This window comes from Vanacampus margaritifer, chromosome 11, assembly GCF_051991255.1.
Source record: "Vanacampus margaritifer isolate UIUO_Vmar chromosome 11, RoL_Vmar_1.0, whole genome shotgun sequence".
Classification (NCBI taxonomy): Eukaryota; Metazoa; Chordata; class Actinopteri; order Syngnathiformes; family Syngnathidae; genus Vanacampus; species Vanacampus margaritifer.
In genome coordinates this window covers 19,343,211-19,367,406 of record NC_135442.1, presented here as the reverse complement: position 1 = coordinate 19,367,406, position 24,196 = coordinate 19,343,211, and the positions used below count along the sequence as shown (strand labels likewise).

The 24,196-nt window shown below is 39.3% G+C and overlaps 1 protein-coding gene across 6 annotated transcripts in view; it reads right to left on the bottom strand.

Annotated features, from left to right (window-relative positions):
* Positions 1-21,857, bottom strand: part of ankrd44 (ankyrin repeat domain 44) — a 34,254-nt gene extending 12,397 nt beyond the window's left edge. For 2 of the 6 annotated variants that reach the window (XM_077579763.1, XM_077579767.1), the window contains exons 1-16: positions 21,710-21,857; positions 16,265-16,348; positions 14,070-14,148; positions 13,932-14,002; positions 11,932-12,132; positions 10,281-10,368; positions 8,135-8,277; positions 7,845-8,057; positions 7,156-7,234; positions 6,834-7,062; positions 6,687-6,769; positions 4,899-5,007; positions 3,665-3,733; positions 3,270-3,410; positions 365-430; positions 10-121 (exon numbers count right to left, since the gene is read on the bottom strand). In XM_077579763.1, coding sequence (XP_077435889.1) covers positions 10-121; positions 365-430; positions 3,270-3,410; positions 3,665-3,733; positions 4,899-5,007; positions 6,687-6,769; positions 6,834-7,062; positions 7,156-7,234; positions 7,845-8,057; positions 8,135-8,277; positions 10,281-10,368; positions 11,932-12,132; positions 13,932-14,002; positions 14,070-14,148; positions 16,265-16,348; positions 21,710-21,736 — 1,794 coding nt within the window. In that variant the 5' untranslated portion in view covers positions 21,737-21,857. The remainder of the gene's footprint in view (positions 1-9; positions 122-364; positions 431-3,269; positions 3,411-3,664; positions 3,734-4,898; positions 5,008-6,686; positions 6,770-6,833; positions 7,063-7,155; positions 7,235-7,844; positions 8,058-8,134; positions 8,278-10,280; positions 10,369-11,931; positions 12,133-13,931; positions 14,003-14,069; positions 14,149-16,264; positions 16,349-21,709) is intronic. The other 4 variants (XM_077579765.1, XM_077579768.1, XM_077579764.1 and 1 more) reach the window with 3 other exon arrangements.
* Between the last annotated feature and the right edge of the window lie 2,339 nt (positions 21,858-24,196).

Genomic DNA, 24,196 nt, shown 5'->3' with positions numbered 1-24,196 from the left:
TATACTGACCAGTTCCAGACAGTGTTTGTGTCCGTAGGCTGCAGCATAGTGAACAGGACTGTATCCTTGTTTGTCTTTGAGCGAGGCCGTCGCTCCGCTCTGAAGGAGAAACTCCAGACATCTGCAAAACAGAGTGGAAGAACAATCAAAAGTCTGAAGAAAATCATTAAAAAAAATCTTGCTTCTCTGAGTTTGTAACGACATTGTTGTTCATGCTAAAATTGTTACGTTTTTCCATGTCCTTGTTCATTTCTCTGCCTTTTAAGACCCCAAGATCTAAATCAATCAATATCTTAATCACTGTTGACTTTATCTCTCTCTATTAACTCCTTTTTTAGGTCATGTTGAAGAAAAGCGGACTTACAGTGCTGCCTCTTTCTCCCTCTCTGCTTGGACTCCTTCACTCTCAGGCTCCAGAGCAACACGCCGCCTGCAAGGCATTAATTACACATTTACTACACTTCCGTTACACATTTATTGCAACTTTTTTTTAATATCTAATTAATAGGGGTGTGAATTGCCTAGTACCTGGCAATTCGATCCGTATCACAATTCATAGGTCACGATTCAATTCGATACTATTAATCCTGATACGAATCTATAAAAAAAAAATTAACTCAAATTTAGAAAATACTTATCAGTAGTAAACTTGTACATGTACGCAGTAAGATTTTTATGAAAATGTATTTATTTATGTGAAACTTCAGGCTTATAATTGTGAGCCACTGTATTTAACAAACAATCCGTTGCAGTCTGTTTCTTGTTTGAACAGCATTGAAATAAAATATTAAGGCTTAATGTTCCATTAATATAACATTCTTCCATGCTTATCGTGTGAACCCTAACCCTAAGTAAGACGTATTGTTGAATATTTCCATTAAAAAATGTATGTTTAAACATTGATTCGGCCACATATCGAATCAATTCGAGAATTCCGCACTGTAATATCGCGAAATATTGCTGAATCGATTTTTTTAACACCCCTACTAATTAATATTATTATTAATAATAATAAAATTAATAAAATAATAATAATCCATCCATCCATTTTCGTGACCGCTTATTCCTCACAGGGTCGCGGGAGTGCTGGAGCCTATCCCAGCTGTCTTCGGGCAGTAGACGGGGGACAATTTAGAGTGTTCAATTAACCTGCCATGCATGTCTTTGGAACGTGGGAGGAAACCGGAGTATCCGGAGAAAACCCACACAGGCACGGACGGGGACAACATGCAAACTCCACCCAGGAAGCCGAAGTCCAGACTCGATCTCACAACCTCTGCATTGGGAGGTGGACGTGCTAACCAGACAGCCACCGTGCCGCCCAATAATAATAATAATAATATTAAATACTAATAATGATATTAAATAATAATAATAATAATTATTATTATTATTATTATCATTATTATTTATTGCATCTGTTGAAACAGGCAGGAATGATATGTGTATTATAGTGGTTATACGTTCAACAACAATTAGTGAACACGATGAAAAAATGATGATGTTGTGACATTTAGTGCTGTCACTACAGCATCTTAAAATAGATTAATCTATCAATTATTCCAACAATTAATCGAGCAAATTGCCAATTTTTCAACAAAACAAAAAATTAATCAATATAAAAATGTTGTTGTTAATCCACTAAAGTTGGACAGACGTTAAACTGAGTGGATATAAGTACTCGCAAATTATTATCATCTATACAAATACATTATTATACACCAACAAAATTAGCATATGCTAACCGGTTAGCAATCACGATTACCATTAGCACACTAGCGATTACCACTTACGGTAAACAAACGCTAACTACCATTTAGTTCACACGTACATCATATTACACATGTAATAGTGTCTTAAAAGTACTTACACACAATGCTTCAACACATTATTCCATGACGTTTAGCAATCGCGATTAGCATTAGCGCGCTAGCGATTACCACTTAAGGTAAATAAACACTAACCACCATTTAATTCACAGTCACACTACATCATTATATCAACATTAAACATGTAATAGTGTCTTAAAAGTCACTCACACACAATGCTTCAACACATTATTCCATGACGTTTAGCAATCGCGATTAGCATTAGCGCGCTAGCGATTACCATTTAAGGTAAATAAACACTAACCACCATTTAATTCACAGTCACACTACATCATTATATCAACATTACACATGTAATAGTGTCTTAAAAGTTACTTAGAGACAATGCTTCAAGGGTTTGGGGGAAGCTCAATATGCAATATTGTCTTGAATAAAAATCCACTATGTACTTAAAGTGAACGTTTTTAATGCCGACAGATAACATCCGCCATTCGGCCACTAAACGGTGTACTCACAGAAGAAATAAGACCACAGCCACCATTGCGATACTGCGTAGGTCTGCAAAAAAAAGTTTGGGTATAAAACATGGACAGCCCAAACATAGTTCCGGAAGCGAATGGAGGCAGATAATAAAAGTCGACCTAGTTTTGAAGTCGACTTATCCCACTTGGTCGACTTTTTTTCCCCATCCCTGGTGACATTTGACAGCACGTAATAGCTTCGCCATTTCTCAACAGATTCCAGTTCAATCAAAGAACAAAATGTGCATGTTTGGGGTTCAAGGTCTGGAATAAAACATTTGACAGACTTCAAGAGATGGTACAGGAGTACACAGTAGCCGCGTTTCCACCGCAGAAACTTCGGGGTAAATTTACGGGCCAGCCACTTATGTGTGCGTCTCCACTACAGGAGCCTTCCCAACCTGGCCACATTTACAGGAACTTACAGGGGCGAGCGGAGGTCCTACTCAAGGGTAGGTACTCCGCCGGCCCGATAAACTCCCGATGGGGCTTTTGTGCTGATTGGCTAAAAATTACCTAGCATAAAAAATTACCTTAAGTTCATGCGCGACAGTAATGCATTCTCGGCTTAAGTCTCTTCCACCAAAACAATTCTCTTAATAATCCTTTGCCTATCTTCGTTCCACTCATCTAGACGCCGTCTCCTCTCACTCAAACCATCCATCCATGCCAAGCACATAAAATAAAACGCAGGGAAAAACAGCAACCTTTCTCTTTCCTCGTGATTTTTGTCGCGCGGTGCTTGGGTGACGTCGCGGGAGAAACCATCGAACGGCGTTTACGTGTCGATCGGAACTCGTGACGTCGCGAAATAGGTCGTACTCCACAGTGGAGGTTCTTGTGAAAGTCCCTCCCCCCATCACCATACCCGAACGTCCTGCGGTGGCAACGCGGCTAGTAAAGTGTCCAGTTCTATTACCTTCTGTCCAGGTCCGAAGCTGCAGCGTAATGCAGAGCGGAGCGCCCCCACTTGTCGGTGGCATTGATTGCTGTCCCGCAAACCACCAGCGTCTCCAGACACTGATAGTGGCGGCTGGCGGCCGCATAGTGCAGGGAAGTCCTGAGGAAGACGCACATGTGGAAAACACCAACATACATACATATATGTCAGCAGCTGTAGATGGGATGTCATTAAGCAGAGCGTAGACCTCCGCCAAGGCCCGACGAACTGTCAAATTCAAATAACTAACAAACTAATCGTTTAGGATTTAAAAAAAAAAAAAAAATCAGTTTTAGCTTTTATTTAGCAGTTTTCAGTTGGTGGTCACTTTTTTCAGTCTTCAGTAACGTCATGGCAACCACGATGTATCCCACCTGCCACAGTTGTCTCTCCTGTTGTGGTCACCGCAGCTCGTCAGGAGCAGTTTGACACACTCCACGTTGCTGCACTCGAAAAAAGAGGCAACAAAACGTTTATTTGCATATTTTCAATTAACTTTTTCTGTACTTCAAGGGAAATTCAGGTCTTTTTTGGTGGGGTGGGGGGGCAATATGTTCCATGTACCCCCACTAGTCTAAACACAGTATTCTGTTTAATGTTGTGTTTTTGGAATAAGAACAAAGCGGATTAATCCATCATTTTTTTCCAGGACCATCAAATCATGTCATATGACCAATTCCGACAAATGGTGTTGTGACGGTCGCAATGCGAGCCCGAAGGCACATTGATATCAATTTCAGCCGCAAGCAGAGGGCGGTATAATGTCTAAATGTCAACCCCTGAGATGGATGAAAACCATGTTTATACTAGTGGGGTTAAATACAGCAAATTTATGACATGACCCTTTTAACTCATTTGCTCCCAAAAACATATAACAACTTTCTATTTTAAATACTGTCATGGTCCCAAAAACGTATTTATACGTTTATTTTATTTTATTTTATTATTTTTTATGCTAGAGCAAAGAGAAGGCTTTGATGCAGCCTCTGACCTGAAGAGGACGCTTAAAGCAATGGTAGTTATTACAAAAAATGGCCAGCAGGTGGCAGCAGAGTATAAGAGATCAACCAGGGCTATGTTGCGAAAAGCTCTTTTCCCCAACACGGAAACAAATAGAAATATGCTTTTTTTCCTGATGAAATTGAATTGGTAGGTTCTATTTTTTTATAGCAACAAAACACAATATTCTGTGGGCCTTGCAAAATCAATCCAAATCCAGTAAAACCGTCGGGAGCGAAGGAGTTTGCTTCAGTGAAAATGGCTGGGAGTGAATGAGTTAATGTTGCTTAAAGTAAGATGAGCTAAGATCGTGTTTCACTAGTTCACTCAAACATGCAAAACAATAATATGGCAACGTAATATTCACAGGGTAGTGATGTGTTATCTGCAGAATATTTATATGTAAAGAGTTTTTATTACAAGTATTATTTTCAATCTGCAGTATACATGTTTCACTTGAAAAGTACACGAAAATAGTAAAATTGCAACGCATGCTTTGGGCACTTGGACCTAGAAAGTAAATCCAACCTAGCATCGTTTTTTTATTTTTATTTGTGACTGTTGTCCAACATTATCAGAAAGTGGACATTTTGGTAACACGGTGCTCACCCTCCGGCGGCGGCGGCGTGCAGGCAGGTCCTTCCCTGACTGTCGGGGGTATCGATCTGAAAGCCTGCACACAGGACCGAGTCGTTACACATTATGCTAAACCTCCGGCCTGAAGGGGGCGGCCCATGGGGACAGGGGTAAGCGGGGGGGACATACAGCAGCAGCCGAAGTGATAGGGAGAGGGACAGGGACAGGAAGGGGTGGAACAAAGAGAGACAGAGAAAGAGAGACGGGCATTAGTGAGACAGGTGGTGAGGAAACGGGTTAGGTGAGAGTGCGTGATGCAGGAACACGTAGATAAGCACAAACACACAGAAACATTTAACTGTGTATTAATGACATTGCCATTTCAAAATAAATTTTAATTTAAACATGCGGTTCGTTCAGGACATGCGAGCTATAGTGGCATTTTCTGACCAAGCTCATAACAAAATCCACTTTCCCCTTTCTCATGAAATGCTAATAATCTGTTCTAGGTCCCCCATTAATTAATAAACAAAAATAGCACTGTATTTAGATCAGTAGTTAAAAGAAAAGATATCATGGCATTACCAAAAGGTAATACATTAATAAAACAAACATTATAAACTGTAACAAATTCACTTTTTTTTTGGGGGGGGGGGGGGGAGAGAGAAAAAAAACTGTAACAAATTCCCATTACATTTCATACAAAAGATTCTAGAATATTCTTATATATATATATATATATTATATAATATATATATATATATGTATAATATTAATATTACATATATATATTATATTATAGAATATTCTTATATATATATATATATATATATATAATCCATCCATCCATCCATCCATCCATTTTCTTGACCGCTTTTCCTCACTAGGGTCGCAGGGGTGCTGGAGCCTATCCCAGCTGGCTTCGGGCAGTAGGCGGGGTACACCCTGAACTGGTTGCCAGCCAATCACAGGGCACACAGAGACGAACAACCATATTCACAATCACACCTATGGACAATTTGGAGTGTTCAATTAACCTGCCATGCATGTCTTTGGAATGTGGGAGGAAACCGGAGTACCCGGTGAAAACCCACGCAAGCACGGGGAGAACATGCAAACTCCACCCAGGAAGGCCGAAGCCCGGACTCGATCTCACGTCCTCTGCACTGGGAGGCGGACGTGCTAACCAGTCAGCCACCGTGCTGCCATATTATATAACATTAAAATAATATATATATATATTAATATTACATATATATATTATATTATAGAATATTCTTGTAGAATAAAACTAAAAATCTAATTGGTATGAAATCAACATCATTACATTATTTGTAAAGACCTGACCATATCTTCTATAAAAAAATATTTAAAAAAATCTAATCTAAAATCTAATCCACAAATCCCCCCAAAAAACTTTAAGTGAAGACCTTATACAGTATACTACATTCGTATATACTTAACAGACGGACTACTTACTAGAAATAAAGTAAGAAGAACACACTTGCGGCCTGATTTACTAAAATCCCCAAATGTCAGCTTTCAATTGTGTCTTCACGCTAACAGATTGTGTGCACTGTTGGTGGGCATTTTGCACAAGGTTGAATAAAATTGAGATCTGCTTCACTAGAATCCCAAATAGTGTGTGCTAAATAGCATATTGGCTAATAATAATCACAAACCATCTGGTTACCAGTAACTGGATTTCTTTAGTTTGCTTCAATTACGATTCTGCTTACTGATGGGTGAAAAAAGAACCAGTGCTATGACCTGAGCTGTAATTGGGATCACGTCATGACAACAAGACGTTAGGCATACTACCTGAGGATAGCAGCTTGCGGCAGCAGTCCGAGTGAGCGTTCAAGGCGGCCATGTGCAGAGGGAACATGCCGTGGACGCCTCGCCTTTCAGGAAGCGGACGCACGTCAGTGAGGGACATTTCACCTCGGCGCACGTGTTATATAATACCTGGTACAGTCGGCTCCGCTGGTGATGAGCGTGTTGATGAGCAGTTCGTGGCCATAGCGAGCGGCGATGTGCAGCGGCGTGTTGCCATCCTTGTCCACGCTGTCGATCTCACCGCCTGAAACACAACGTCCGATGTGTGAACCACTTATTGGAGCATATATAATTACGTAAAAGGTCCACTGATATTGAAGACAGAAAAAACCCATGGTCCATGTTGAGACATCAAGTGCTGTTAACAAACAAAGCAAATTTGCGATCCTAAATCCAAATGCAACCTGTGTTCTGCGCAGAAAGAAAGAAAAACATCAGGCGGATGACTCACCGTTCTGGATGAGAGTCTGAGAGCGAGTAAAGCGACCATGCACCGCCGTCATGTGGAGTGGACTTTTCCCGTCTCGACTCTGCAGGGAGGAAAAATAATGCCGTCATGAAAGATGTCTGTAGGCCAAAAATAATCATGTTTTTAAAAAAAACTCTAATAAAAATCACATCAATTTTGGCGAGCACCTCTAAGAAAGCAGCTGTGATGAGATTTTTTTTTATTTTTGGTAAGTTATTTTTGTTCCTATTATACTCCACATTTTTTAAATCAACTTTGTGTAAAATCCACATATCTGCATTGTACAGATTTTAATAAAAATACAATTAAAATTCTACATGATCTATTGAAAGAATTAAATTCAAAAGTTATAGTAAGTAATGAAACAAAGAAATCTAAAGAAATAAATATTTGAACACAAATTCGAGTGAAATCCATAATCATGAAACATTAAAAAAAAAAACATTTTAAGAAATTCAATACAATTTTATTTTCACTGGACTTGCCTGCTCTACTTTTTATAAATTATTGTCTGTAAAAGATGAAAATAAAAAAGTACACTTAGTTATGTGGAAAAAAAGAAATCTGCTTCATTTAACAAAATAAATCAATAAAAACAGTAAATTTCAGAACAGGCTCTTTTTCAAGACACAAAGAAAATAGAAAAAAAAGAAGATGCTCCTCCATCGTACTTGCACGTTGACGTCAGTGCCGTTGTTGACCAGGAATTCCAGACAGAGTGCTCCGTGCGTGGAAGCGGCGGCAAAGTGCAGTGGCGTGAAGCCTTTGTTGTTGGGCTGGCTGACGTTGGCGCCGTAGTCGATGAGCTCGCTGACAACGGCGTCCTGGCCGTTAAAACACGCCACATGCAGCGACGTGTTGCCGAAGGCGTTGGACTCGTCGATCTGTGTGCAACAAAAAAACAAGCAAAGCTTATTTTGGTTGACCTGATGACGATAAACGGCGAAGGAGCGGTCGGTACCTCCACGGCTAGGTTAAGCAGATGCTTCACCACTGCCATTTGTCCACTAGATGACGCTGTATGTAGTGGCGTGTACCCTCGCTTGTCCTTACAGCAGAGCTCCGCCCCCTGATTCACCAGTTGAGACACCACATCCAAATGACCTGCAGGGGAGCACAACAGAGGACTGAAAATAGTTTACCTTATAAATCATTTTGGCCTTCTCTGTTCTTTGTGACTCACCATGTTAGCTTTGAAATCTGGGCTCCACTAATTGACCAAATTCTGCAGGCCTCAGAACCCTTCTGGGTTTATAATATGCCATTAGCATTTCCTTAATGTATTCAGGTGATTTATAGACCTGTTGCAGAGCTTTAAATCTATTCTACAGCTGACTGAAAGCTAGTCTAAAGCCTTTAGAATTGCAAAGCTGCCGACCAATAGAAATTCACTTCCTGAACAATTTATATGAATTTTCGTTTTTTTTTATTTATTTAGCCAGGACCATTGCAGCGGGACTGTGCCCCGGACATTGTAGCTACCAAATGACCGAATCAACTCGAATGGGTTACTTGTAATTTTGGTGAAAAACACATCATAGTCCATAAATAGAGTATGGCACTTATCATCATGATCATAGGTTTACAAAGCCAGAGTGTAGCATACATCGGAAAGTGTAGCAACACACAGAAAGATTAGCCTTTTTAGTTTAAAATACCTTACTTTAAACTCCAGGATCCCGCGTCGTACCCTGTGCAACAGATGTATTTCTCTTTGGTTCCATTGTAAATCTATCTAACGTTGTTACTAGCCTCATCCTAGCTAACGCTAAGCTAGTTTGTCTCTCAGGTCTGGCTCCAAGTTTGAGAACTCCCCTTTCATTTGTTGCTAAACTTTTTTGTGCCACTTGTCTTTTTCATATGAAGAATGAAAATTAATTATTAGAAATATCTTTCACCATTAGCCAGGCTTCAACGAGTCATGGGACGGCCGTATTTCAACAAAGACAGTTACTAGACTTTTCTATTCTATGATGAATAAAGATACTGTTTGCAAACATTTGTGGCCTGCTCATTATTGGGCATAACAATCTGGCAAAAAAGCTTCACTTTGCGTCACTGCCCTTGTTCCTTGCCACTGACATTGGAATGGGATGCTAGCTCGTCGCTAACATTGGGCTTGTCTGCTAGCTAACTTTGACACATTATGTCACCGAAACCACCAGCAGAAGAACTGCATAAGTCTGTGGCCAAAAACATCGGAATTAAATTTACCAATTATTTTTGCTCGTTTTCAACCTGTTTGAGTAATGTAACCCATGATTTACTTATTTAATTGTATTTATTTATTTTGTTTTATATTTGCAACATTCAATGTTACAGTCATAATGAGGCTGCCTTCAGTTATAGACGTAACAAAATACAAACAGTGCATAACAGTTGGCAGCTCTGGAACTGGAGTAATATGCTCTAATCTCTCCATCCCAGTCAGAACCAGAGAAGTACTACAGTATAATAGCAATGGGCATTAGAGCTGCTTACCCATCAGATTTCATATTCACCTCATAGCTGGCTCACAATAACATCAGCATTTTTACATCCCCTAATTGGTTAGTCACAGCAATCTCAAAAACAAAATATTTTGTTGTTTGAACCCATTAGGGGGGCTTTCACGCCACACTTGTTTTGAGCAGCATTTTGCACAGGAGAGGATGGCGGTGATGACTAGTGTTATGTTTGGCGACTTTCTAGTCACTCTATACAGGGTCCAATTTTCATGCAAATAAATAAACCCATCTATGATGTAGGCCGGGCAAACATGAGCTGCCCCTCCTCAAATGTTCAGCAACTGCCGCTGCTAGCTAGCTGGATGCATATAACAATTACGCTGGACAACAGCAGAAATTGTGAAAAAGAGTACAACGCTATCCATAGTTCAGTATGACATACTAGTCACATTTTGAGCAATTATCTCGAATATGTATAATGTAATGAGAAACAATCTCTAATGGATCTTTAATGTTTTGAAGCAGTGTAATGGGCTTTTTGCACAAATCCACTACTTCCTGAACTCAATACCACTCCTTCATTTCCTGTCTTTCATGATTGGACAAACTGATTAATCCAGGTGTGCCTGACCGTTGTCGCCATGGTTACTGAGGTCTTACCCATAAATGCAGCCCAGTGCAGCGCCCGCCCATCCTTCTTGTCAAAAGCATTGATGTTGGCTCCTTTGGCAAGGAGGAGGTTGACCATCTGAAACACACACACACACACATACACTCACACGCATTATCATTACTGTAGAATAAAGTTACAAACTTAATGGTTTCTGTGATCCCATTTGTAACCTGAAACATTCAAAAGTCAAGGCAATGTTTCCCGTTGGAATTAATAGAAATGTTATTATTTTATTCCAGCCCTAAAAGTTATACATACTTTTTTTTATGTATGTTTCTTTTTAATTCATTGGTTGATTTTGGCATACTGATCCAGGAAAACTTGTCTTTTACTGTCCCCAAAAAATTCATTAAGTGCAGGGACATCACATTGTCATTTAAAAGATTAAAACGCTATACACCAGTGAGCGTTTTCAATTTACGCTTCTTTGGAGTGGCTTTTGGCATGTGATTGGGTGAATGTATTGCGCGTAGGTGGAACTTCTGCCTCACGACAACATGCGTAGACGGCTATTTTGACGTGATTACACCGACATTAACCGTTTGTTGCTAAATTAACTCATTCACTCCCAGCCATTTTCACTGAAGCAATCTCCTTCACTCCCGGCTCTTTTACTGGATTTGGACTGATTTTGCAAGGCCCACAGAATATTGTGTTCCATTGCTATAAAAACATTGAACCTACCAAAAGAAAGATTAGTCTCTTCTTTCATCAAATTAAAATCAGTCCTTTGTTTCATCAGGAAAAAAAGTAAATTTCTATTTGTTTCCGTTTTGCAGCAATTAACATTAGAATATAGCTAAGTTTCATCATTATTCACAAATCAGCTTGTTTTCAACATGGCCCTGGTTGATCTCTTCTACTCTGCTGCCACCTGCTGGCCGTTTTTGTAATAACTACCACTGCTTCTGCTGATTTTGTGCTGAGAGGCTGCACCAAAGCTTTCTGTATGCTCTAGCATTAAAAAACGTGTTTTTTTTTTAAACAACAACATATAAATACGTCTTTTGGGAAAATAGAAAGTATAAATGTTTTAAAAATGAAAATAGAATGTATTTATACCTTTTTGGGAGCAAACGAGTTAAAGAGACACTACAATTTAATAAACAACACACATACTGTAAAAAGCATTTTCTGATGAAATTAAGATGATTTCCGCACGACTATTTGGCCATCATGTCATCATTTGAGATTGGATGATGGAAGATGCGGAGGCGGAACTTCCCGCCTACATAGGCAATGGAGTTCCGCCTTCCATTGTGGAGGGATAATCCAATTATTTATCATTTTACAGCAATGCGTTACGCACATTGCCAATGATGGTTCTGCAGAAGAAGCACAAAATAGATCCATCCGCTGGCTAGTCCATGCTAAGACCGTATACTGATCATAGTACATAAATAGAGGTCATTTTTCTCTGAAAACGTTGAGCCTAAATCGAACTGTTCTAAAACAGAAACGTTCATAACAAAACACTTGATAGCACACCTGCTCCCTTTTTCAGAGCAATACAAAAGGATTTTAGCATCACAGTGGCAATGCTAATCAGCTCTATTGACTAGCATGACATCAACAGGATTGAGTGGTGGGTGCATATGAATGCCCAAAGAACAAAAACAGATCAGGTGTGTGCTGTACCTCCGTGTGGCCATTGAGGGCAGCGTGGTGCAAGGCGGTGCGGCCGCCGCGATCCGACACGTTCACGCTGCTCAACAGCGGGATGATGATCTCGGCGCAGGACAGCGCGTTGTTGGCGGCGGCCACGTGGAGCGGCGTCTGCCAGTTCTTGTCGCGGGCGTTGACGTCGGCCGAGTGGCGGATCAACACTCGCACTGCGTCCTGCAGGGAAAACACGAGAATGTTTAGACTGAGATAAGTGTACATTTAACATGTTCAAATGCTAATATCTATCAGACCTCATCACTTTGGTTGTCATTTATTGTATTTATGCATAATCTTATTATATTTAGTCATTCACTCATGTATTTCATCTCAAGAATTTAAGTCTTTGCGGAGGCCTGCTCTGTATTTCCCAAATAAAATAGTTATGTCTAAGGTCATGTTGGAGTCACGTTCACCTTGCTAGCACAGATAATGCTGTCTGCCACATCAGATAAGGTAACGTAAGAATGCTTAGAAGAAAAAAAGATGAAATGCTTGGTGCAGCTTGTCATTTAAGCAAAGGTTGCCACCAATACAAAGTTGGGTTAGACCAGGGGTATCCAAACTTTTTCCTCCGAGGGCCACAAATTGAAAAATAGCAAGATTCAAGGACCATTTAGATTTTTTTTTTTTACTTTAATTTACCAAACACAGGAAAATCAGTCAATCAAGAAATTACAAATTGTTTATATATTTGTTTTTGTTTTTTAAACTGCTACCTGAACAGCTTTCTATAAGGCAAATAGTTTAGGATTTAGATTTTAGATTTTGGGATTGTTGAGACCCATTCCTGTAATTCCCCAGAAAATATCATCCCCTGTGCTGAACAGCACCCGAATCCCATCTCGACATTCAGAAGAAAAAGATAAGCAATCTGTCGTAACATGTTGGTTTTTAAAGCAGTTACTTGGGAATCTTTAATGTGATATTTCAACAATTTGGACCTTTACAAAGAGCAGAAAGTGGAGGGAAAACATTTTTGCTTGAAAAAATTCATTATCTTTACATTGTTCTGAAGAGAAATGTTGTTACTTGTCTAATTGTCAATAGTTTATTTGCATATTTACAAAAGCTCTTAAGTATATCAAACAAATGTATTAGTAGCAGATGTGACTTTTCCCACGGGCGGCTGGCCGCTTGAAAATGGATGGCAGGCCACAAATGGCCCCCGGGCTGTAGTCTGGACACCACTGGGTTAGACCATGGTGATAACATATTTGTCACTTTCCGCTCTATCCCCGAATCACATTGAAAAACGATGAAAACATGGAAACCTGCAGTTCTTATCATAACCACAAGGGGGCGATATAAGCAATTGTAAGGTGGAAACTGATTCCATTTTGAGTAAATAGTAGGCTTGATCAATGTTTATTCACTGCATCTTCCAAAGAGAGCTGTTTCAGAAATGTTGGTTACCACATTCATATGAATTGAATTGAACTGAATTGAATTACATTGTTAACACATTTGAACAAATAATAAACACATCAGTGAGGCAATGGGAAATTAGAGTGAATTTTAAAAATGTCTGAAATACTTATATTGGAGCCATGAAGAGAAACGGAAAGAGGCACTTGCCAATTACAAGCCTCAAACAAGTTGAGTATGGACTGCTCAACCATATATTTGAAAAGGAAATATGCAAATTCAGCAATTTGGACATTAGTGAGCTTAAAAAGAAAATCAATGCAAAGCAGATGCACGAGAAATAAAATTGAAAGTGTTTTTTATTTCATCATTATCTGTTTATTTATACCTCTTTGTGATGCAAATTAGGCCTCCCTGACCGCACGTTTAATCAATCAATCAATGCTGCACATCACATGTTCTATACTAGTCCATGCTCGCAGATTTTCATTATTCTGTCATTGATTCAGACTTCCTGTCTGGATTCGTGCCCTCATCACATCTACACCACATCATCATCTCCACCTCCCCGACTGGTTGCACCTGTTCCTCACATCACAGGTGCTTACCTCGCTGCGTGACGCCACGGCGCGATGGAGGGGGGTGAGCCACATGTTGTCTTTGGCGTTGACGCGGGCGCCTGCACATATGAGGGGAAAAGGTGAGAAGTGAAACTGAGATGGAGTGAAAGGAATATGCTATCCTACCGGAAAGGATGAGGAGTTCTGTGATTTCGGCATCGCGAAGGAAGGCCGCCGCGTGGAGCGGGGTGCGCTTCTCGGCATCCTGATGCAGGAAAAGACGGCATTCAGTTGAATTGAAAAGGCTAGAGTACATATGGCATTTGGGCCTGCCGTTTTGTGTGGCTTCATTATGCACAACATTGGTAGGAATTGGTGCTTACCTGTCAGCTGGTTCTAGTTTATGGTTGTCCTTCTCAACAAGCATAAAAGTAGTTAAGCTTGTTGAGGAAGGCGGTATTAGAGGAATAAGATGAGGTGTGGTGCGTCACTGAAGACCTGAATGCCTTGCCACATACCTGTACATGTACATCCCATGTTGGAGTTTTTGCGAACAGCCCACCAGTTTTCAGCATTAGTAATCACCAGTAGAGGTGTGACAAAAAAAAAAAAGATTCTCATTTAGAACGATTCAGAATCGATATAAACTGTCCCAGAATCAATTTTATTTATTTATTCTATTCTGTATTGCCCTTGTTTGTGTGTGCCTTTATTGGAAGCGTTGTTCATATCGTATACGATTTGACCACTTAGGGGCAGTGTGGTCCACGCGTTCCGATATACTCTAGTAAAGAGTAGAAGAAAAAAATATATGCTTAAGTTATGTCAATACAAGTTTTTTTTTTGCATATACATGTGAGTTATGAGATTGTGAGATTCTCTGTATACATTCCTGCAGCGTTTCATATGAATAGCCATTCTTTTGAGTGACAAAAGTGCAGCGTTAGCGAGTCAATGGCGCTTTACATTGTGCATTAGCCTTGAGCTAGCTACGTTCGGGAAACAAGCTAAACAAAGTGTGTTTGCAATTAAGCGTGCACTGTGTGTAAATCTCTTCATTTTGTGTGCTTAGTTTTACAGTTAACCTCAACTGGAGTGTAATAAACTGATTGAAACCAGCAACTCTTTTCGAGGGACTGTTTGTTATCTGCCAAACTAGGTCTGCTTAGGGAGGGCAGAATATAACTATAAAAGCTATAACATTTTATAGTTAGCTACGTAGAGTAGCAGTTGTGGTCCACACACTGTTTTTGAGGATAAAGGCGCTTTTCTTACAATTCAAAACGTAATTAATTTGAAAGAAAAAAAAGGCACTTTAATGTCTTCAATTGTCATTCCGTCTTGCATGGAGATTATTTGTGTATTTATAGATTGAAGCAGAAATCATTATCAATCAAACCATTTTGAATCAAAAATCGATTCTGAATCAAATCACGGAGTCAAAAATCAGAATCGAATCGAATCGTGAGACAGTCATCAGTGCTGAGACAGCCCATTATGGCAAGCGGCAATAACAGTGATGTCACCACCAGTGTCTACTGTTCTCATCCATGTACACACACACTTCTCTTTGAACCATCGTGGGGACATCTCATTGACGTGATGCATTTCCTAGCCCCATCCCCTAACCCCACCCATCAAAAATGATTGCCTACCCCCATTCCTTACCATGACCTCAACCATAACCCACTTCAAACCTAAACTCTAAAACCAAGTCTTGACCTTCGAAAAGAGGTCTGAACTTGTTGGGACCACCAAAATATCCCCACAATTTCAAGTTGGTCCCCACAATGGTAGTTAAACCTGGAAAAACACGCGTGTGTGGGCCCTACAATGTAGCAAAAACAAAACCACACACACCACTCTATATGTACATGAGCTGATGTCAACAATTTCTAGTAATCACAAATTTAACTAGAAAAATTCCCGCGGAAATTTTGAATGGGACTGCTGACTCTTGTAAATGAGCTGAACAGTTTAAAATTTAAACCACTGGAATCGCTCAAGAAATGTGGAAGTTAACCATTTAATTACTTTTTGTTTGTATGTATAAAAAAAAAAAGGAGACGTAAAACAGTACCCAGAAGACCTCCACTTAATCCCAATATGGACATAAGTATTGGGACACATATAGGTAGTGTGGGAATTTTTGCCAACAATGGGAGCTTACTAATATTGGCAATGGAAAAATATAGATTTTTTTTATTGTATTGTTGTTTTTTGGGGTGTAAATTTCTCTATTTTTGTGGCAACGAAAAAAAACAACATGGGCAGAATTCCAAAGTCTGATTGATTAAGTAAAAGATAAAGATGAAGCCCCAATACTTGTGTCTATATGTCACTTTGTCAAAATTCTTAGTGGCACCGTCAAGTGTCCTCACCAGAGCGTTGATGTCTTCAGACTTGTATATGAGCATTCGGATCTCTTCGGGATCTCCGCTGAAGATGGCCTGGATGAGAGGAGGCTGCAGAGACGACAAACAATGGATGCATCGTGACACACACGTTCATGTGATTGACAGGGTGAGCATGACGCTGCGTGTGAAAACACAAGCCGTGCTGTGTGTGTGACCTTCCAGAATATTGAAAATGTCCTTCGCCGCTACAACAGCTGATTTGTCACGTAGGGAAGATTTGCAACGAGGCGCATTTTTGTCAATCAAGATTGTGCGCGTTGTCGCGGGGCCCTTTGTCCCTGAAGCCCCTATTTTCGTTCCTGGATGCCAGACGTGGAGTAAATACATGCTGTTAGCGCTGCAAGGCTTTTTTGTACCATTATCAGCTTGTTTTTCCCTACACACAAACTTGTAAGTCATTGGGCAAGCTACCAAATGCATTTGTCATCAGGTGAGTGGTGTCAGAAAATCTTGTGACTTCTGCTCACGTATCCTCGAAAAGATTATAAACTGTGTTTTGCTTTTTCAGTTTTTCTTCAGCACACAGATTAATAGTAATACGTCTGATGATCACTAGGACAGGAAATGGTCTGGCTGCTCAGTAAATATGAGCAAACTAGTGATAGACTGATATGTTTTTTTCTTTCAGGACCGATACAGATACTGATTATTAGTAGTCAAGGAGGCCGATAATCAATATTTCAAGCCGATATTCATTTGCAGTAAAAGAGAAAATATGTGCGTCAAAATAAAAAATGACTTTGTTGAAATGCCATTAAGCATGTTTGTTAAAACAAATTTTCAACATTTTGAAGGCTGTTCTTTTAATTTTATATACAAAGAATAGACAGCTTTGTTTAAAAAAATGTTTTATTTTTTTTATTGCAGGGAGCTTCCCGAGTCATCACCGTGTGTTAAACTCAATTACAAACTAAACAAGTAAATAACTCCCTAAAGTTTTTCAAAATTTCAGTATCATCTTTTATAACGTAAAGTGGAAATTTAAATGAATACACAAATAAAAAGTTTCCTGTATCTCCTGTATCCTGTATTTTTGCGTTAGGGCTCGTAAAAGGTTTCAAATGATCTTCGCAGACAGTGAAAATGTGCCTGAACATGCTCAAAATTTCTCTGCAACAAGTAAAAACAGTTTGTGAACGTACAAATTCTGATGAAAACCCCAAATTCGCTACATTCGCAAGTATTCTTCACTGAGTGAGATGCCCGCTTTGTCGGCCTTCAGATTCGTAAAAAAGCAGATGCCGATATTTGTCAAAATGCAAAATGTCGATAATCGGCCTATCCCTAGAGCAAACCGACTATTTCATAAATATTGCAAGGCTTTTGTTATTAATTCCAGCAATACTTACAGTAGCCTAAACATTGCCACTAGGTGACATACTGTATCTTTTCACAAACACCCTCCTCTTCACTTTCCGCCACTATAAAGTTGAGGAGTTTTACTTTACTTACAAATTATTTTAAAGAAATTCTCTACAATTCTTAAAAAGATATATGCATCAGCAAAAAAATCAACACAAACAAAAATGTGTTAAGTAAAAAATAAGCAGAAATTGCATAACTTTTTGCATTGATTTTCACTGATTTTTTGCAACACATTCCACTGTAAGACAAACATTGATTAAAAATAATACCACCCAAAAAATGCATATCCTTACTGTAAGCGTTAAAATAAAAGTTAAAAAAGTTAAAGTTCATAACTCTTCTGATGAAACATGGACTTAAAACTAGTTGAATGGTACCGTTGCCATGGCCTGACGTGGTCTGCATTGTTTTTACTGGCACTAAGCAACTTTGAGGAGGATGGTAAGAACACTGCCACACAAAAAACTACAAATGTGCTGACTGCTTTAGAGCGTACGTAACTTCTCCCTTTCCCCCTTCGTTACAAAGACGGAAGTCAATTTGAAAGTTGATGACTGCTTTCCTGGCAGAATTTGCAAAACAACTGAAAGGTTTTGTCAGAGTAGACAAAAAAAGAGAAAAAGAAAAAGCGAATCTCCCCGGATAAAAGGACAGTCAAGGATAAAAAACAACGCAATGCGCTTGCCCTCATGGGAAATGTGGTCTTCCTTCAGGCATAACATTACCGTTTTTGTCCATATGGCACCGCCATAATCAACATTAACTGAAAGTTCCTTAGTGTTGCTTTAAGAGACCAAAAAAAGAAGCTAATAAAAGTAAGTAATTTCATGAGCGGCCAATAAAGGCTTGCATATAAAACGTTTTTTTAAAGGGATGTCGTATTTCTGAATTTCCTTTTAAATTATTTTTTTAAACTAGTTTGATTACATAAAATCCACATTTTTACATTCTATATTTAACCTTCACCTTATAAAATCTGGACAATCTTTTATTATTGCTATTTATAATAGCTGGTTTGAATTGCGTTTTACACCCATAGCAACTCTGGTACATCAAGCTGCTTTCTTTCGCCTATACAAGTTGAATCCCTGCACATCAACTAAACAAACTGTTGACCCGGAGGTGGAGGCAGCAAATATTTTCTTGCAGTCAAACTTGACTTCCTGCCTAACTTCCTGTTCGCTCGTCCTGGCCTTCTGAGAAGCAACAGAGAGGAAGCGTGGAAGTGCGTTTCACTTCTGCTTTCAAACGCACCAACAAACCGCTTCCTCTTCTTCTCACCTCGTTCTACGCCGCCACACGTTGCCCTTCTCCACTGCCGTCGTCATCATATGACATTGCCTGAGTTCATTGTGCTGACTTCCAAAAGTCTTAAATGTAAACACATTGGATTGTTGTGCAACTGACACAGCTTGGCCTATTTTGCTCCATACAACAAAGCGCCTTGTGCACATTTCTTCAAAGGCCCGAGGAATGGCCTAGCTGTCTCGTAACGACATTCAACCCCCCCCCGGCTCAGCAACACACTTGTGTTGACCCACGACTATCCAGTGCTCCTGGGCCAATGACTTCCTGAGCTTCCTGCTATATTCCCAATTATGGGAGCGTGCTGGGAACAACCATTGACTTTTTTATTCTTGAATGTGGATCGTCAAATTGCAGTCCAAGGAATATTTCTGTCTAGCCAGTAGCCACCAATAAAAGCACAGAAAAATCTCTTCAGTTGAGGAATCCCGTTATCAGACATTGCAATGCTGTCTGCAAATAACAGGAAGTCCCACACTTTGGAGTTACATAAAAGAAAAGAAAAAATACAAGTTATTCCTGCCCTGCTGCACAAGGATGACGCTGCACCGCGTCAGGAATTTCTGCTTGAGTGGCATTACATCCCACGGCCACTTCATTAGGTACACCTGCACAATGCTCATCTATGTGCTTGTCTAATTATTTTTGCTTTTATTTACAGGCCATTGCTTAATTGTTGTTTTTTTGGCTTGTTCAAATATTTTTAATTTCGGCTTAGAGGCCATTCTTTACTTTTACTTCTACCTATTAAAAAGTCACTTGTCCAAATACCTTTTTTTTTTGCTCACAGTTAAAGACTATTGTTTGTTTAAAAAATTTCCGTATCATTTTTTTAAAATCTGTCTGTCCAAATACTTTTGTTTATACTTGGAGACCACGGTTTCTTTTAAATTATTACGTATGACAAACCTTATACAATTACTTTTGTTCATCCTGATCTTGCTAATTTACATTTAGCTAATCGCTAATCTTTTTACATGTTAATGTTTTCAATTAATTGTAGTATCTATAATTAGGATTACAAAAAATATGATGATTTTTACTATAATATTTTGGTTAGACTACTTCAGGGTTTTTTCCAAAATGGACCAGTTTTTTTCACTGTCATCCTGCAAGCTATTTTTTGACAATCATCATCATAATCAAAGAGGAAAAATATTACAAGCAACACTTTCAGGAAGCAGAAACACTGACTGCAAGTATAATGATAACCATACTGCTGTTGCTATAAGAAGGTGCAGATGTAGCTAATTAAGTAGGCATTAGGAATATACTTATTTATTATATATAAGTAGGAAGAGAGAGGACTGTGTGCTGCATAAGCAACTTGCCGGTTGTGGGTTGCGCATTTCTTCTTTTATACCAGCAGACATACTCGGCTTAGGGGGAAAAACTGTCAGCAGATAGTTAACATATCTATAGGAGACTTGAAGAAGCTAGTTGGACCAAAACCGTTCTAGAACCTGTTCTGCAATATTGCATGCCTCCAGCTTCTGTTTTGGAGTGCAAAATCACGTTCAAAACACTTTTTTGGGTGAGGTCTTAAGGTGCTTAAGTGCTTATAAGTGCTAAAGAGAATCATGTGATGACGTGAAAATAAACCTCACATTTGTCTCTGTACGCTTATGGTGCATATAATTGGTTTACACTTACGCTATTGTCCATTGAGAATTGTACTTCCACAATTTTAGATTTTTTTTTTGGGGGGGGGGGTACAAAACATTTTTGTGTGTGTTTCAGATAAAAAGAAGTATGGTTGAATAATTAATCAAATTCAAATCAACATCTTAATTTAAAAATGTATATACTGTATTTGTCCCACCCTAAAAGAAAGTATCACGCAAAACATGGAGATGTCTCAGACAAAAAATATTACATGCTAAATTCTCTCCCTATAATGCCTCACGGCATTTTTGCAAACTAAATACAGCTAGTTACTTAAGAATTCATCAGATTATTAGAACAAAATCATTGCCAAAAAAATGAATTCAGTAAGCAGTGTTCTCTTTTGAATTGAAGCTGTTGACAGACATTTTGCAAATGATGACGATTGCAACTGATTACTAAATCGTTAGTTGCAGCCTGTAAACTGCAGGAAACCATTTTTGATATTTGTTCGCCGCAGGTGCATCGTCCACTTAATGATTTTCTTTTCTCCTTTGCAAAGTAATAAAGAAAAACTGTATTATTTCAATTATTCTAGGCTATTTAATATAATACATGTGATTTTTAGAAAGATATTTGAAAATATCTTATGTGTGAAATAATATATACATTTTCTTATATATAAATATGCATTTTAAAATAAAAGCCTCAAGAAACTACTGTGCGGCTATAATAAAATTAAGATTTTTTAAGAATTATGGTTCAAGACAGATAATATTTCAGGTCTTTATTCTGAATATTCAGTGCCACAATTTTACAGATCATGAAAAAATTACATTATGGAAGGTTTGTTTGCTTAAGTTTAATTTGGTTCTATGTGCTTCATTAATGAAGTCAATAAACAAATCAGGATATGAACGCCTCCACTTCCTATCAACCTCTTGCAATTCGGCTGTAGCGTTCTGCTTAAATTGTGACATTAGTGTTTATTTCCAATTTTCCAGCAAAATCACGAGGCGCCGAATTGTGAGAAATACAAATGTGGTTCAAATGCATTGCGGTTGCGTGTGAAAGTGAAGCTCGGAGCTCGCTAGATGCGGGCATGCTAAAGCTAGCTGCGGCTAGCGGCTCTACCTGGTCGGCCAGTTTGAGGACTGCCATCTCTGCCTTGGCTCCGGCGGCTCATCCACGTCCGCCGACAGCGCTGCAACCTCGGGGCGATGTCGGCTGCGAGGTCCGCTCCTCCTCCCCTTCCTCCGCCTCCACCTCCTCCTCCTCCTCCTCCTCCTCCTCCTCCTCCTCTTCCTCTTCGCGACCGAAGCGTCTCCCGGGTTGACGGTGATGGGAAAAGGCCGAGCTCGGTACAAGCCACAGTCCAGGCCCGGCGCCGGCTGCGGCGGCTGCCTCCGAAACGTTCGCTCGCTCGCTCCACCAGGCAGCAACCGCGAACAATCCACATGGAGGGCGGAGGGCTCGGGAGTCTGTGCCCTGAGAGGCTCGCTCCTCCCCGGCGTGCAGAAGACACAAGGCGGGCAGGCGAGTCGAGCCCGAGGAAGGATAAAGCAGGAAGTTGGTGGTTGTGTCTTGCTTCCTCTGCACTAGATGCACAAGAGGCTTCCTCAGCATCAACAAACCCAGCGCACGCACGCACGCACGAACCTAAACACATGCACACTCCTCGCTGCTGCCATCAACCGGCGGGAAAGGGAAGCAAATACTTTACAGTAAATGGTACTGTCCACTTTTATTAGGTACAGTTGACCCTGCATACTGGCGGTTCAGTACTCGCGAATTCACCCCAAATATTGTGGGGGGTTTTCTAGGGTCAAATTATTTTTATTACATATCTTTATAAAAAAAAATATATATATATCATATTTTTGTGGAAAATACGCATATCGGACATTTCTCTGAGATTTTTTTTTTGGGGGGGGGTTTATTTATATATTTCCAAGGCATTTGGGTAGGCTTCAATATATACAGATTTTCGCTATTCGCGGCCTCGCCCCTATCCACTGTAGACCCAGTTTTGATTGGCTTATCAACCAAAACATTAGTGAAAAACACAAATTAAAAAAATCATATAGCCAAACTAATATTTTTTTGTAATAATGGAGAGGCTGGTCTATAAGCAAAGATCCAGGAATTACCATAGTTATTGATTTTTAGTAATACCAATATTATAGCATAACTACTTTTATTATGATTTATTGTACTATACATACTGTAAGATTAAACAAAATTATAGGCATAATAGTAAAAATGAGCGATATGGGAGTTACCGAGGTATCAGAACTCACAACTTTGTATTTATTTGTTTACATCGGGAACTAGAAAAAAAAAAAAAAAGAGTAGAAAATTACCATTAATTTCATGCAAATTCAAGGAAAATGCTAAATATTTTTTGGGGGAAATTTTATGCATCAAAAGTACAAATGGTATCACTGACTACTAAAATGATTTGCGAAAAAAAAAATGGTATCAGTCAAAGGATTTATATTTTTGATATTACATTTGTTCCATTAGGGGATCTTTATGCATATTTATATTTTACTTTACTAACAGATGCTCTATATACCTCGAGTATTTTTTTTTCCTGTAAAAATGTAATTAAGGAAAAATATGTATAGTGCATTATGTTTGTATGTAGGAGTGCTTAGGAGAGGCCCAGTGAGTGTAAATATAAATGATTTACTTTCCACATCTCTTTGCATCCCTAATTGACAATGTTTATGCTTTGGCAATTCAACGATTAAAAACGATGCAATGTGGATCCCCGACACAACTGAGAGACTGTCACCTTACATATAAAATACTTCTTAAGATACTATGAATGCATTGAAGGAGAGCTGTTCCTACAATTTTGGTTATCACTTTCAGCTATATGAGAAGGTGTAAATCAAAATACAGCATTATTATTTTTATAAAGGCTCGCATGTCAAAAGGATTGTGCATGTGTACCTAATATTGTGGCCTGTCGGTGTACGCGAGCATGCTTCTACTTGCTACAAGATAAATGAGCCTAAAAGCAAATCAAATGTTTTAAGCGTGTGATAACATGAAGTTTAGGCCAGTGCAATGCAGTGCACCATCTTGGCACTTGTGCAGGGGCAGCGTGGAAAACAAGCACTCCTCACTTGAACAGAATCGAAGGGCGTGTGTGCTGCAGGAGGAATGTGGGTCACAGTAGGAGTGAGTGGGAGAAGTGGGTAGGAATGGGGGAGGGTCTTTTCTTTTTTTACCCATTTGCAGTGTGTTAGTATGTGACTGCTCATGCATGCATTTGCCAGTTTACACATTTGTGATAAGACCCCAAGACAAATGCAAAGATGGCAGTTAAAAAACAACATGCAAATACAGATTTTTAAAATAATAGATTAGATTGTGTGCCGAAAGATAATTGACATGTCTTCTCTTAGAGCTGCAACACTGCAGAAACTTGTGTGAAATGAAGCGTCGAAAAGTTTTGGGAGGAATGAGGATTTGGTTAATAGCAAGTAAATTTTGACTTAAAAGGCTTTTTGTGGCTTGTTGTGAGCGATGACATCATCGCCAAAGGTCACCCGCAGAGCCCCCATTGCTCATCTTCATTCATCTGCTTGTTGTGTCTAAACACCATGA